Source organism: Girardinichthys multiradiatus, chromosome 3 (assembly GCF_021462225.1).
Source record: "Girardinichthys multiradiatus isolate DD_20200921_A chromosome 3, DD_fGirMul_XY1, whole genome shotgun sequence".
Taxonomy (NCBI): domain Eukaryota; kingdom Metazoa; phylum Chordata; class Actinopteri; order Cyprinodontiformes; family Goodeidae; genus Girardinichthys; species Girardinichthys multiradiatus.
Genome location: NC_061796.1, coordinates 29,362,430 through 29,375,435, shown reverse-complemented (window position 1 = coordinate 29,375,435; position 13,006 = coordinate 29,362,430). Strand labels below are relative to the sequence as shown.

Below are 13,006 nucleotides of genomic sequence, written 5' to 3'. Positions count from 1 at the left end.
GTTTTACTGAAACTATTAGAACAATTTCAAACTATGATCAAACATATAATTTAATGGGGCTGTAAAGTAGGAAAATAAAAAAACAGAAACTAATGTTAATTTAAATCTTTCAAATGCTGACAGCACTACTCAGAGGCGCAGCTGTGGAAAGAAAGTCATAACTCAGAACAACTGAGATGTGGAAACCATAATTATAAGAAACATTTTGGATAAAAATAGCCTAACCTCTCAAACTGATTTTAATCACAGGTCAAATTCTTTACAAACGATTAGGAACATCATTACAAACGATAGAAAAGTAAAGGTAATATATGAATTAAATAATAATAATAATTAAAAAAAACAATCTTATTTTTAACTCAATCAGCGGTGCGCTTCCTGGATCCAAGCCTAATGACGTCGAGTCCCCATGCAGAAGACCCCTTGATTCATCCCACCCCCTTTCTGTGACTCGCACATAGGCTCCTTGAGATGCGGACTGACTCAGACACCTCAGAGGCTGAGGACTGAGCAGGGCAGGGCTGATCACATCTCAAACTTCAGATAAAGAGCGCCTTTAAATATTAAAACACTAGTCCTCCTCATGCTGCGGCTGACGCTTCTCAAGAAATGAAAACAGGAAGACTTCAGGATGGGAGCTGAGTTTTTTCATCCAAGGAACATTATTTTTTAACGTCCAGGATTTTACAGCTCAGAAAGTAAGTTGAAAATCATTTAAATGTCATAACAGAAATTTAATTCAAACTTATTTAGTCTGTGTTTTAATCATATCCGAAAATACAGACATGTCTCCTGCTATTAAATTCATAATTGCCCTTTATTAAAAGAATAAAATCAATACATACATTATTGACTAGCATATGGACTTCAAGCTTTTACAGAACCGGTATTATTTTTTTCACAAATTACCTAAAATGCGTTGCGTAGCGAGATCGCGAGTTTAGTTTAACATGCAAACTGTCTTGGATGTTTAAAATGTTCTTTGAATATATAAAATATTTTGTATGCAATGCGATTAATATAGCTGTCATGTGAATGGAGCTAGAGGAAGCACCAGCAGCGGCGGCTCCTCCACCGGCCAATTTAACCCCAGAGCCGCCCGGGTCACAGGCCGTCTCTGTCTGTCAACCTCTGCTTTGGTGTCATGAAGACATCTCTGAAGCTAACATGCTGCTCTCTCCTCTTGAAAATGAGTGTTTAGTTTTTTGTTGTTTTTTTTTTTTTGCCTACAGAGCGCAGCTCCAGGCTCGAGTCCTGCTGCGTTATGACTATACAAATTTACACGCACCGCGGTCCCCATCCAAACCGCCAGTGCGCAAAAGGCGCACAAGAAATGTAAACAAATACTGTCCCATTTATAACCCGCTTGTTAGTAAGACCGGTCTGCTCTGCTGTGTTTCATGTTGCCGTACTGTTTAACCTAATTGCTGCGCAACTGTTGACCTAAAGGGGGAGGTTTTCCGTGCAGATTTACCGTCTTCAATTGAAGGCCATCTCCCTGTTAAAAAGCCTAACCAGGCTTCCCGTGAAACAGTAAAACCGTGATGGCTGTGCCAACCAGAGCAGGTTTCTGCTGAAACATAAACCATCCCGGGTTTACTGACATTTTCATTTAATCATGTTTATGTGACTTTCTTTACTTTGTCCACTGGGTAAATCAAACTGAAGCAGATACAAACAGAATTTGCTGGATTATTATTCACAACACGCGTTTTATGCAGGGGCCTCGCTAAAGTATTCACAACCCCATGAACTTTTTGCACATTTAGTCTCAATAAATCAAACTTCAATGTGTTTAAATGAGATTTTATGTGATAAGGTAGCGAATAATTGGGTGAGGGCAAATAAGACATGATTTTCCAAATTGTTGGTAGTAAAAATCAGAAAGGTTTGCTATGTGTGAGCATTCAGCAGCCATGTCTCCATACTTGAACTATATTTTGCTGCAATTATAACTGCATATATCAGCTTTGAATATCTTCAGACTAGAATCTTGTTTGCAACATAGCTCAAGCTCATTCAGATTGGATGGAGATCATCTGGGAGCATAAAGCTGTGGCTGTATGTTTAGGCTCGCTGTGCTGCTAGAAAGGGGAATCTCCTCCCCACTCTCAAGTCTTTTGAAGTCTCTAACAGGATTACCAATCCTTCTATTATCTAAGATCAGCTTCCCTGTCCTCGCTGAAGAAAATCAACCCCACATCATTATGCTGCCGGCACCATGTTTCACCTTGTGGATGGTGTGTTCAAGAGCGATGTGCAGTCTTGGTTTTCTTCAACAAATAGCATTTTGCATATAGGCCAAGAAACTCAATTCTCTCAGCAGAGCACCTTCTTCCTTGTTTCCTGTGTCCGCTAAATGGCTTGTGGAAAACTGCAAAGGGGACTTCTCATCCATAAAGGACAATTTTCTGGAGTGCCTGATTAATACTCCATACTCCAGGGTTTCCATTCTCCTTACTATATTATAGTCTTTCAGTTTAGTTGGACAGTCATGTTCTAGATGGGTTGTGGTTGTGCTATACTCTGTCCATGCTCAGATAATGGACCTAATAGTGCTCACATATTTGTTCATAAAAAATTGTAAAAACCATGTATCCTTTAACTTACAATTCACAAATATGCACTAGTTTGTGTTGGTCAATCATATAAAATCCCATTAAAATTACTTGAAGTTTGTAGCTGTAATGTAACAACATGTGAAAAACTCAATATAAAAACAAAATATTTTAATATTTCAAAAGGCACTGTAAACTTAGAATCTGCAGAAAATAACTCAGATTTTGTTCTTCTCTCCACCTGTTTTTATATTTTGATTTATTCCATCATCTATTTGCCTTTCTTCCTCTTCTACACAACAGTCTGAAATTTCCCCCTAACCTGCCAACGTTTTAAGATAATGGACCCTTCTTTAGCTCCTACAGCTCTGTACACCTTTACTCCCATCCAGAACCTCTCGATGCCCTCCTCCACTCCTCCCAGCTCTCCCTCACCCAGCTTTGCCTCCACAGCTCTATTCTGCTGCCTCCTCTCGCTCCTCTCCCTGCTGGGCATCACAGGAAACCTTTACACTTTGGTTCTCCTCCTGAGGCGCAGCAGAGGTAGGAGAAGACGTGGAGCGGGACCTGCCTGCTGCCTAACAGGAATGCCCATCCCCTCCTGCCTTGCAAACTCTGCCTCCCCCTTTTCCTCCCCCTCCTCCTCCTCCCCCGCCTCCTCCTCTCTTCACCTCCAGGTGCTGAGCCTCGCTCTCGCAGACCTGCTCTACCTTTTCACTGCTCCCTTCATCGTGTACGACAGCTTGGCGTCCGGGTGGGCCTTTGGGGAGCTGGGCTGCCGCCTCCTTCTGAGCCTGGACCTCCTCACCATGCACGCCTCCATCTTCACCCTCACCGCCATGAGTATGGACCGTTACCGGGCTGTCGCCCACCCCCTGCGCACCACCTCCTCCAACTCCTCCAGCCTGCTGCGGGTGGGCCTGGCATGGGGGCTGGCGGTGGCGCTCAGCTTGCCCATGATGATCACCCTGCACCTAGAAGACGGGGAGAATGGGGAGGGACAGCTGTGTGTCCCAGCATGGGACGAGCAGAGCTCCAAGGCTTATCTGAGCGTGCTTTTCTGCACCAGCATCCTTGGTCCTGGGCTGGCCATCGGAGGACTTTACGCCACTCTCGGCCGGCTTTACTGGGTGTCGCAGACCCGGCCAGCCTGGGCCAGCGGGAACAGCACGGCATGCACTCCTCGAGCTCCCAAGCCCAAAGTCCTGCTTCTCATCCTGGGTATCGTCCTGGCCTTTTGGGCCTGTTTCCTCCCTTTCTGGATATGGCAGCTGCTTCCCCTCTACCAGCCTGACATGCTTCGGACATTACCGGTAGGGACGCAGGTGACGGTGAACCGCATCCTCACAGGACTCACTTACGGAAACTCTTGTGTAAATCCGTTCTTCTACACGTTACTGACTGGGAAACGGAAACTCAACAGGCAGGTGCTCGCATCAGCAAATCAGCTCTGCCGTAAAGGCAGCCCACTGCAGTAATGTCTCATCCTCTCCAACAGCAGAAACAAAAGTGTGAAGGTGCTCAAAAGAGTGCACTGATGTACATTTGTGAAAAGGTACCAGGATACATTTAGAAGTAGCTTACCAAAGATCAGTGACTTAGCCTGCAAGCTGAGAAATGAGAATATTGAATAAATGATAGCACTCTGTATGACAGCTTTATGACAAGACAATGTTTTCTTTTCAGTGAATGATAGTTAATATTGAGATTTGCCAGCAGAACATGAAAATCTTTGTAAGACATTTCAGAAATGATCAAAACTTTGATGATGCAGTGCCTTGAAAAAGTAACCTTTTGACAAACTTCAATGTATTTTATAGGGATGTTATGTGATAGATCAACACAAAGTAGTGCTTAATTGTGATCTAGAGGGAAAGTGTGCATTTTCCAGTTTCCTCTGAGTCAATGCTTTGCAGAGCCACCTTTTGTTGCAAAAATGGCTGCAAGCGTTTTAGGGTGTCTCTCTGCCAGCTTTACACATCTAGAGATTGAAAGCTTTATTCCATTATCTGTGAAATAGCTTAGGTGCAGTGAGACTGGATGATGAGCATCTGTAATCAATCATTTGCATTTTATTTTTGCAAAACATTCTCAGTAAGATTTAGATCTCACACATTCCGAGGCATCATTATGCTCTGATCTAAATATTTTTAAGTTTCATTGTCCTGCTGGAAGGTAAACATTCACCCCAATCTCCAGTCTTCTGCAGCCTCTAACAGGCTTTTTCTGCCTGGCATGCTCTGTATTTAGCTCCATCCATATTCTCTTAATTTCTGACCAGTTTCCCCATCCCTGCTGAAGAAAAGCCTCCCTACAGCATTATGCTGCCACCACCATTTTAATGGTGGATACGATGTGTTAGTTTTATGCCACACAGGGTTAGGGTTAGGGTTAGGGTTAGGGTTAGCATACTCCCTTTGGCTGCTGCTCTCATTAATGCTCTCCTTGCCTGTCAGTTCAGGTGGACAGCCATGTCTCTGAACTGTCTGCTGTGTTTCTTGGTCTACTCAACATAAATTCAAGATTTATGTTGAGTATAAATCGAAAACAGATGGACTGTGTTTAATAATTAAAAAACTTTTGAAGGTTGTACTGAATTATATTTAGGGTTATCAGAGTAAAAGGGGCAGAATACATGAAGAGCACACCTGAAAATGATGTACTGTTTTGATTCCACTTCACAATTATGCACTACTTTGTGTTGGTCTATCACAAACAGTTGCAATAAATCACACAGAAGTTTGTGACTTTAAAGAGGGAAAATTCATAGATGTTTTTGAAAGGCGCTGTGATTTATCTCAACACATGAAGCATCCATGTTTAAATATTGTTTAATTTGTTCAACGTTTAATGTAACAATGGTTCAGATATACAGAAATAGTTACGTGTTCAAAGTTGCTTAAACCAGAAATGGAGGCGACTGGTTTATTATGCAAATAAAATAATATCAAGACAGCGGACCAGATATCATATGTTGCAGTAGCACAAGCATTTCCAGTAAAACCCCTGATAGTTTCTGCTTGTGTTTAGAGAAAACTCAATGAAAATTTTAGTTTTTGGACAACTGGTTGTGTCTGGCCAGGAACTCGAAGAGAGACCTTGTTTGTTGACATAATGAATTATGTTTAAGCATGTCTGTGGGCTTTGTGCTTTATTCTCCTGAACGTTGACACACCTTAAAAAAAAAGACTTTTCTGTAATCTTGACCTGCATGTTTGGGTTTGAAAATGTACTTATTGTCATTAATTTCGCAATGCTCTGCATGGCCATGACTGGTACTAATGCTGAATTAGGTTTATATTGCTGCATATAGTTTTGAATAAAGAGTATGCTCACCATATTTCATGCTGAATTTCTTCTTTAATGCAGAAGTTATTTTCCAGTTTTAGATCTCTAACAAACAATACGCCATGTGACAAAAGGCTATCAATGACTGTACAAAGTTGTCAGTCACTGTAAAAACTAGAGAAACAACAAGGGAAGAACTGAAGCAAGAACAAAATAACTGATTTTGGTGGAACATAGTCTTTTATTTTACTTGCATTCTCACTTTTATTTCTGAGACTCTTGAGGGTTTCCCTCAATTGCAACGCCCATGTCGGTCTGTCTGATTCAAAGACTGCACTGGACTGCTGCGCAAACCCTGTCGCTCTTTGACACAGATGAGCAAATATTATTGTTTGACAGTGAGCAGAAAGGATGGGACAAATCTAGGACAAATGGGTTAGTGGTGTTGCATTTGCACAGTCAGGTAAAAGTTTTTGGAATGGATGGTGTTCAGGAGGAGAGGTCTTAACAAATTAACTGTGGGATGACCTGTCCGCTGCTTTGGTATATTTATGCCCCATATCCATCCCCAATACCGCACCGCTACTTAATTTTGAGAAATTGTAGGATTGAGAAAAATGAAAAACACACAAGATAAATAATCCAACCCATTATGCAAAAATGTATGTTAATACTTTGAGTCAGTCTGACCAAAAAGGTTTGTCCTATTCTTTTTGGTTTGTTTATCTTCTAACTGCAAACTTTGCCTTAAAGATTACATATCTTGTGAATAGATTTTAACTAAATACTAGGAAAACAAATCTTACACAAAATAAGTTCAGCACTTGAGTATTTTTAAATCATCTGAAAACTGTGTTCAAATCTAGATGTTTATGAACAGCAGCTAAAGGACCAGCACTGATCATCATGAAAGAGCTTTAAAAATACTGCATTTTTCTTCACGCACTGAAGTTGCAGAGAATAAACTTTGAGATCCATTAACAGGGGTTAGGTATGTTTTGACAAGGCAATCCAAATCAATTAAACTGGTTAGTTAATTGGCAGGGACCCAGCTTTTATGCATAAAAAAATCTGAAAGGTTGGGGTTTTGGGGAGGTCATCCATAGAACTTAATGCTAGCTTTGCACACCAGTTTTGATGTCTGTTTGGGTTAATTGCTATGTTAGAGCACCTAACTGTGTCCAAAACAACCCTTTAGATGACAGAAAACTGGTTAGGATGTTCTAGAACAGCCCAGGCACCAAGAATGCTTAAACTTATCATAAACGGTACGTTTTTAAACATTAACATTGACAGAGAGATTACCAACTAAAAATGAAAAACAAAAACAGACATCCATTAAACTCAACTCCGATTTGCAGCTGTCCAGATGGACGAGCCAAATATCTTCTGGAGACAAAGATCGAGCTATCTGGCAAAAATACAATAAGTATGTTGGAGGCTTCAAGGTGAGGCTTTTGAACCTGAGCACACTGTACTAACTGTGAAACATGGTGGTGGTAGTATCATTATGAGGGTCTGATTCACCACCAGGGATATTAATGCTCATTAAGCCTCTGGAATTACTCCGATCTCAACTCTCTGTAAAATTTGTGGACTAATATTAAAAACCAGAAAATCCAATAAAGAAAATTCCCATTTCTGATTGGAAGAGGGGATAAATATCCCGATGAAATTGTGCCGGGGACCTTGATGATGACTACAAAAAAGCAGGGCATGTAAATATGTAAACTGTATGTAAATATTTGAGCCTGTGTACATTAGGAAAAAAAAACAATATGTTGAAATGTGTGCAATGGATTTTTGATTCAAAAATGACTTGAAGTGGCAACGTTGACAGTTTAAATAGATCATTAATTTCATGCATGTATATTTTTTGCACTTGCATTTCAATAAGAACATTACATGACAACTTATGACAGCAGCAGAAGCTACAGAGGGTCTTAGGGGACAGGTAGAAGAGACTCAAAGTCCTTTTTGCATTTGTCCGCACTATGATGCCATTATTCCAGTGTACCATTCCGTCTGCATGTGTTTCCAGTTACCCAATCCGGTTACCTCTGACCATAACGTTCCTGCAGCTGCAGTTATATTATCCACAGCCATGTGCAGGCACACCACAGGGGGCGCTTCTGTTGTGAGGTGAATGCAAAATCCATTTACCTTTCGCAGACAGCTGAGACTTGCACAGCACATTTGTCCATTTAAAAGGAATTTCCTGCAGACAAAGAGCCAGCTTCATTTGAGATCATGAGCTTGTGATTTTTGGACCCCTGGGTTATACCACAATGACAGAAGATGGAGGTTTGCAACTCATGAATAGATGAGACGCTTCCAAAAATCATACTTAGCAGATATTAAAGCCCACAGAGAGAGCATGGTTTAATTTCTCTGAGTCTGCACAGTGGACAGGTTTTAAGTATGATTAAACTCCCCCTCAGGTCTGCAGGGATGACTGAGTGTTTGATAAACTGAATATATGATGTTTGGTCAACCAAACAAAATGGATGGAAAATATTGTCTCAGTGAGGAGACCGGCTGATCCATAAACTCGGTGTTGTTCTTGGTTCGTATGTTGCCAGCACCAGCCGACCTGCTCCAATAATAACTTCTGTCCTCCCCTGCAACAGAAGCTTTTGATTTCATCCTGAGATACAGGCAGCGTCTTCCTCTCATGGCCGCTGGGAAACATAAGGGCAAATATTTTCTTTAGAGAGATGTAGCTGTGTTCTACCTGAAGATTTCATAACTCCAACACATGTCAGTTTCCTGGAACCACCGAGCCTCTTTCCATTCCAGCTCCATCCCATCCCACCCACCAGGCTCTCCCTCCTGGCCTGTGTCTGAGGCGGCTGCAGGTTCCCCTCCCCTGGGCGGCCAGCTCAGGAAAGCACCCCGCTGCGCAGACGAGACAAGGCCAAAACTCGGGCCAAGTTCATGCTGTGAGTTGCTGAAGAGACTCCTATTCTAGACATACACAAAAAAGATTCCCCTCTGTAAAATTCAATCCCCTCATGTGTTTTCTTTCTCTTAATCACTTCTTCTGCACCAACTTGTTTGGTACAAGGAGGATTTAGGTTCATGACAGTTTATACTCGGTAGTCTCAGTGGTATTTAAAGATTGCAAACTTTGCAGCTTGCAGAGCCTCACAAAAGTATTCACACCTCCTGAACCTCTTTGTTACATTGTATTGGAAAGTTATATGACAGACCAACACAAGGTGGTGCATAATAATAGGAGAGGAAATGGATTTAAATTTTTTTTTACAGTTTTATCCGACCCCCTTTACTCTGATACCTGTAAGTAAAATCGAGTGCAACCAATCGGACTGAAATTTCAGACATCACATAATTAGTACCAATGTCTAATTTTATCTGGGTATAAATCCAGCTGTTCAGTAAAGGCCTCAGAGGTACGTTAGAGAACACAGCATCATGACCAAGGAACACAATAAACAGATCAGGGAGACAAAAGTGGAGAAATGTTAAGCAATTTTAGGTCTTAAACAATATTGCGCGCTTTGAACATCTCCCAGAGCAATGTTCAATCCATCATCCAAACATAGAAACAGTCTGGCATCACTACAAACGTAAGAAGACAAGAACTTCCAAGCCAGCTTGCTCTTTCTCCTTCTAAATAAAATTTGTGTAGAGCATCAGAAAAAAATTACTTTTAAAAGTGCCTACAATAGAAAACGTTGTGTTACTCATTTGGTTAAATCAAAGAACCTCTATTGTATCTATTTTTGTTGTTGTTGCTTAGAATGAAGAAAAACATCATATCTTTAGAAGAATTAAATATAGGGGAGATTTTCCCAACTGGATATTCCAAATTTGAGAGAAATTAAGCAAAAAGGTACATACATTACAGCCAAATTGCAAAATAAATTTCCATATTTTACTTGTACCTTTGTTTGTTTATTTTGTTGACTTATCTTTTGTTTAAAAAGAAAGGACCTTTAGATTGATCCCTTTATATTTATGGTTATGTTTTTTGCTTGTAGGTTGTAAACAAGTTTAATAAAAGTGTTTTTCCACATCACTACTTGCTGAAGACATTTGACCTTAAATAGAAATCCAAAAATATGCGCCTTTGCACAGGAAGTCTGAGAACCCCTGCTTTATATCATATTAGAATGGCCTAGTCAAAGTCCAGATCTAAATCCAATTAGGAATCTGTAAAATGACTTGAAAACAAATGTTCATTTATGCTCTCTATCCAGTCTGACTAAGCTGGAGCTATTTTGCAAAGAAAATGGAACAAAATTTCAGTGTCTAGATGTACAAATAAGGTAGAGACATACCCAAAAAGATCTGCAGCTATAATTGCAACTAAAGCGAGGGGCTAAATGCAACACACTTTACTTTCAGACTTTTATTTATTAAACATTTGGACAATACATTTATTTTGTGGTATAACGTGACAAAATGTGGAAATCTTCCAAGTGGCAGAAATAATATTTCGAAGCCCTGTAAATCAATTCCAAGAAAACAAGCCATTCATAGGAAACACACACACACACACACACACACACACACACACACACACACACACACACACACACACACACATCCGTGTTTTACTATCTTTATGAGGACTTTTTGGTTACTTCCATTGACTTCCAATCATTTTCCTTGATTTTTAGTGCCTAACCCTGACCCTAACCATAACCAGTTAATACCTAACCCTAACAATAACTCAATTCATACCCTAGTCCTAAACCTAACCCCTGTCCCAAGAACGGAATTTGAAAAAGTGAGGACCAGGAAAATGTCTTCACTTTGTCAAAATGTCCTCACTTTGCGATAAAAATACGAAAAATGGTTCTCACTCAGCAACAAGTACAAGAACACACACACACACACACACACACACACACACACACGCACACACACACGCACACACACATTAAAGAAAAAAACTGCTTGCAATTACCAGTTTAACAGCAAACATTGAAACCCAGGTTCTTACAGTGTTTCTTTGTTCAATCCTTGGAGCCCCAACCAAGAGGCGCCCTCCTCCCGTCACATCCCCTAATCTCACACCCCGGTGTCAGCCCGCCGGGATCAGGCGAACACCTCCAAAGGCCAGGGGTTACATTAACCAACATACACATTACAGTTCACACTCCAGCTCCCACTACAGAACGCCTCTCATCGTGATTCGACGTTTATACTCAGAGCTTTTTACTCACGCAACGTACCGCCCGTAAGCAGTCATCCCTGTCAACGTAGGCGTCAAGGCTCTGCCGACCTCTGACATCTCGCTCATTTGAACCCCAGGGTCTCACTGTTGGAGCAAAGATCTGATCCAAAAAGCACCGGTCTGTAGCTATTTTGAAATTTGTACCAAAATGTATCAATGCCAAAATGACTAAATTAGAGGAGGAGCTTATGTAACGCCAGGGAAGCTTTAACATGCTTTTGCACTCAAGTCAAACTCTACTGGTGGGATGATGAAGATGATGATGAACACTGTCTAAAACACTGGTCTTAAGTTTCTAGTAGTGTTCATGCCAGACAAACATTGGGTTCCCATCAATGCCGTACTGGAAAAAGGTGATGACAGGATATTTTAGAATGGATTTAAGGGTCTTTATAAGGTATTTTTTAAGGCCATAAATGGGCTTAGTCCCACATGTTTATGCTTTTTTCGTATTAGCTGTCCAGATCCCTCAGTCACCTGATAATGAGCTAAGAAGAAGGCATTATTTTAGTATAACAGCTCTCATCTTTGGAACAGCCTTCCTGTAGACCTGAGGCAAGTAGACCCCACTAATGTTTTAAAAAGCAAACTTAAGATGTAGTTTTTGTTTTGGCTTTTACCTGACTTTTAGCAATCAACATTATTTTATTTTTAATTTAACCTGATGTTAATTATGTTTTGTTTTATTACTCTTTAGTTGGACAATATAACTTTTATTTCATTTTATTTACCATATTGTATATGTACTTTATTTTATATTTATGTGATTAATGTACTTAATTATATTTACATGTTGTTTTATTTTTTATTGAATATATTAAATAATTAAAATGTTTAAATTGTGTTTATACATTTTATTATTTCTGTTCTATTTATGTTGTTTAATTGTATTTATTTCAATCCATCATTGGGGCCGTTGTGTATATCCAGACTCAATGGTGCAAGACAAGGTACATCCTGGGCAGGGCAAGTTATTTATTTATTTATTCTTCTTTTCATTATTGTGCTTTCTGGTTTTTTTTTTTTTACTCTTTTCAAGATTTTAGAATCGATGCTTCTTAAAATTTTGGGGTCTGTCTTTACTGTCTCCTCTTGATAACCAACGCAGATGTGTTTCCTCAGTACTTTAAACCAGCATCACCTCCCTAACATGCACATTGTTCCCTTTCTTTCCCATGCTAACCTTTTCTGTTTTATTGTGGTTTGTTTTTCTTTGCCCTGGAACCTGATCTATGAATAAAGAATGAGTCCCTGATTGGTGGATGCCATTAGGTCATAAATATTTGTTTACAGAAAAAAGACCTGAATTGCTGCTTTCTGGTTTGGTTTAAAAATCGGACCCGAAGCCTCTCTAAGCCATTGTGTTCCTTCACTGTTGGGGTCACAGGGGCAGGTTGTTTTTGTTTAATCATTCATCCACTTGCAATTTGCGTTCTGACGTTCTGAAAATATCAAGCCACCCTTGCTTCATCAGCCAAGAAAGGGATGTTTTTGAGGTTCTGGACTTCCTGACAAAGCCAGGAGCTTGCAAAAAGGACTTTAATGGAGATGAATTCCCTGCAAATGATTAAAGGGTTTCAATGACTTTACAAATATAGGAAGACAAAAAAAAAGCATTTTACCAATATGTAAAAAATATTATTTTTGGTCATTGTATATTGAGATTGAAGATTGGTCATTGTCTGCACTCAGTTAGATAGCTAGATTTATAGCGCCACCTGCAGGTAATAAAAGAAAAGAACTGGGACTGAATATTTAAAGAGTCTCTATGAGTTCTTGTAAGCGGTTTGAAGCCCAATGCATAACATTTCTCCAAAGTTTATTATTTACAGCTGCTGCAGTTCCTGCAAATACATTAACACACAACCCAACCGACTGAATTTGTCGTCATTTGCTGTTTTTATTTTTGTGAGAATGTGTATTAGACTGAAACAAAGGTACAACCAGTTTACAG

At 40.0% G+C, this 13,006-nt stretch overlaps 1 protein-coding gene across 1 annotated transcript; it reads left to right on the top strand.

The window, feature by feature from the left end:
- Positions 1 to 509: 509 nt before the first annotated feature.
- On the top strand, positions 510 to 4,819 carry uts2r3 (urotensin-2 receptor 3). The gene is made up of 2 exons (XM_047361173.1): positions 510 to 698; positions 2,862 to 4,819. Exon 2 carries the CDS (start codon positions 2,900 to 2,902, stop codon positions 4,034 to 4,036), a length of 1,137 nt encoding a protein of 378 aa, XP_047217129.1. The 5' UTR covers positions 510 to 698; positions 2,862 to 2,899; the 3' UTR covers positions 4,037 to 4,819.
- Positions 4,820 to 13,006: the final 8,187 nt, after the last annotated feature.

Bases quoted from the DNA above. Each gene is read 5' to 3' on its own strand.
- uts2r3 (XM_047361173.1), top strand. From the start codon at position 2,900: ATGGACCCTTCTTTAGCTCCTACAGCTCTGTACACCTTTACTCCCATC.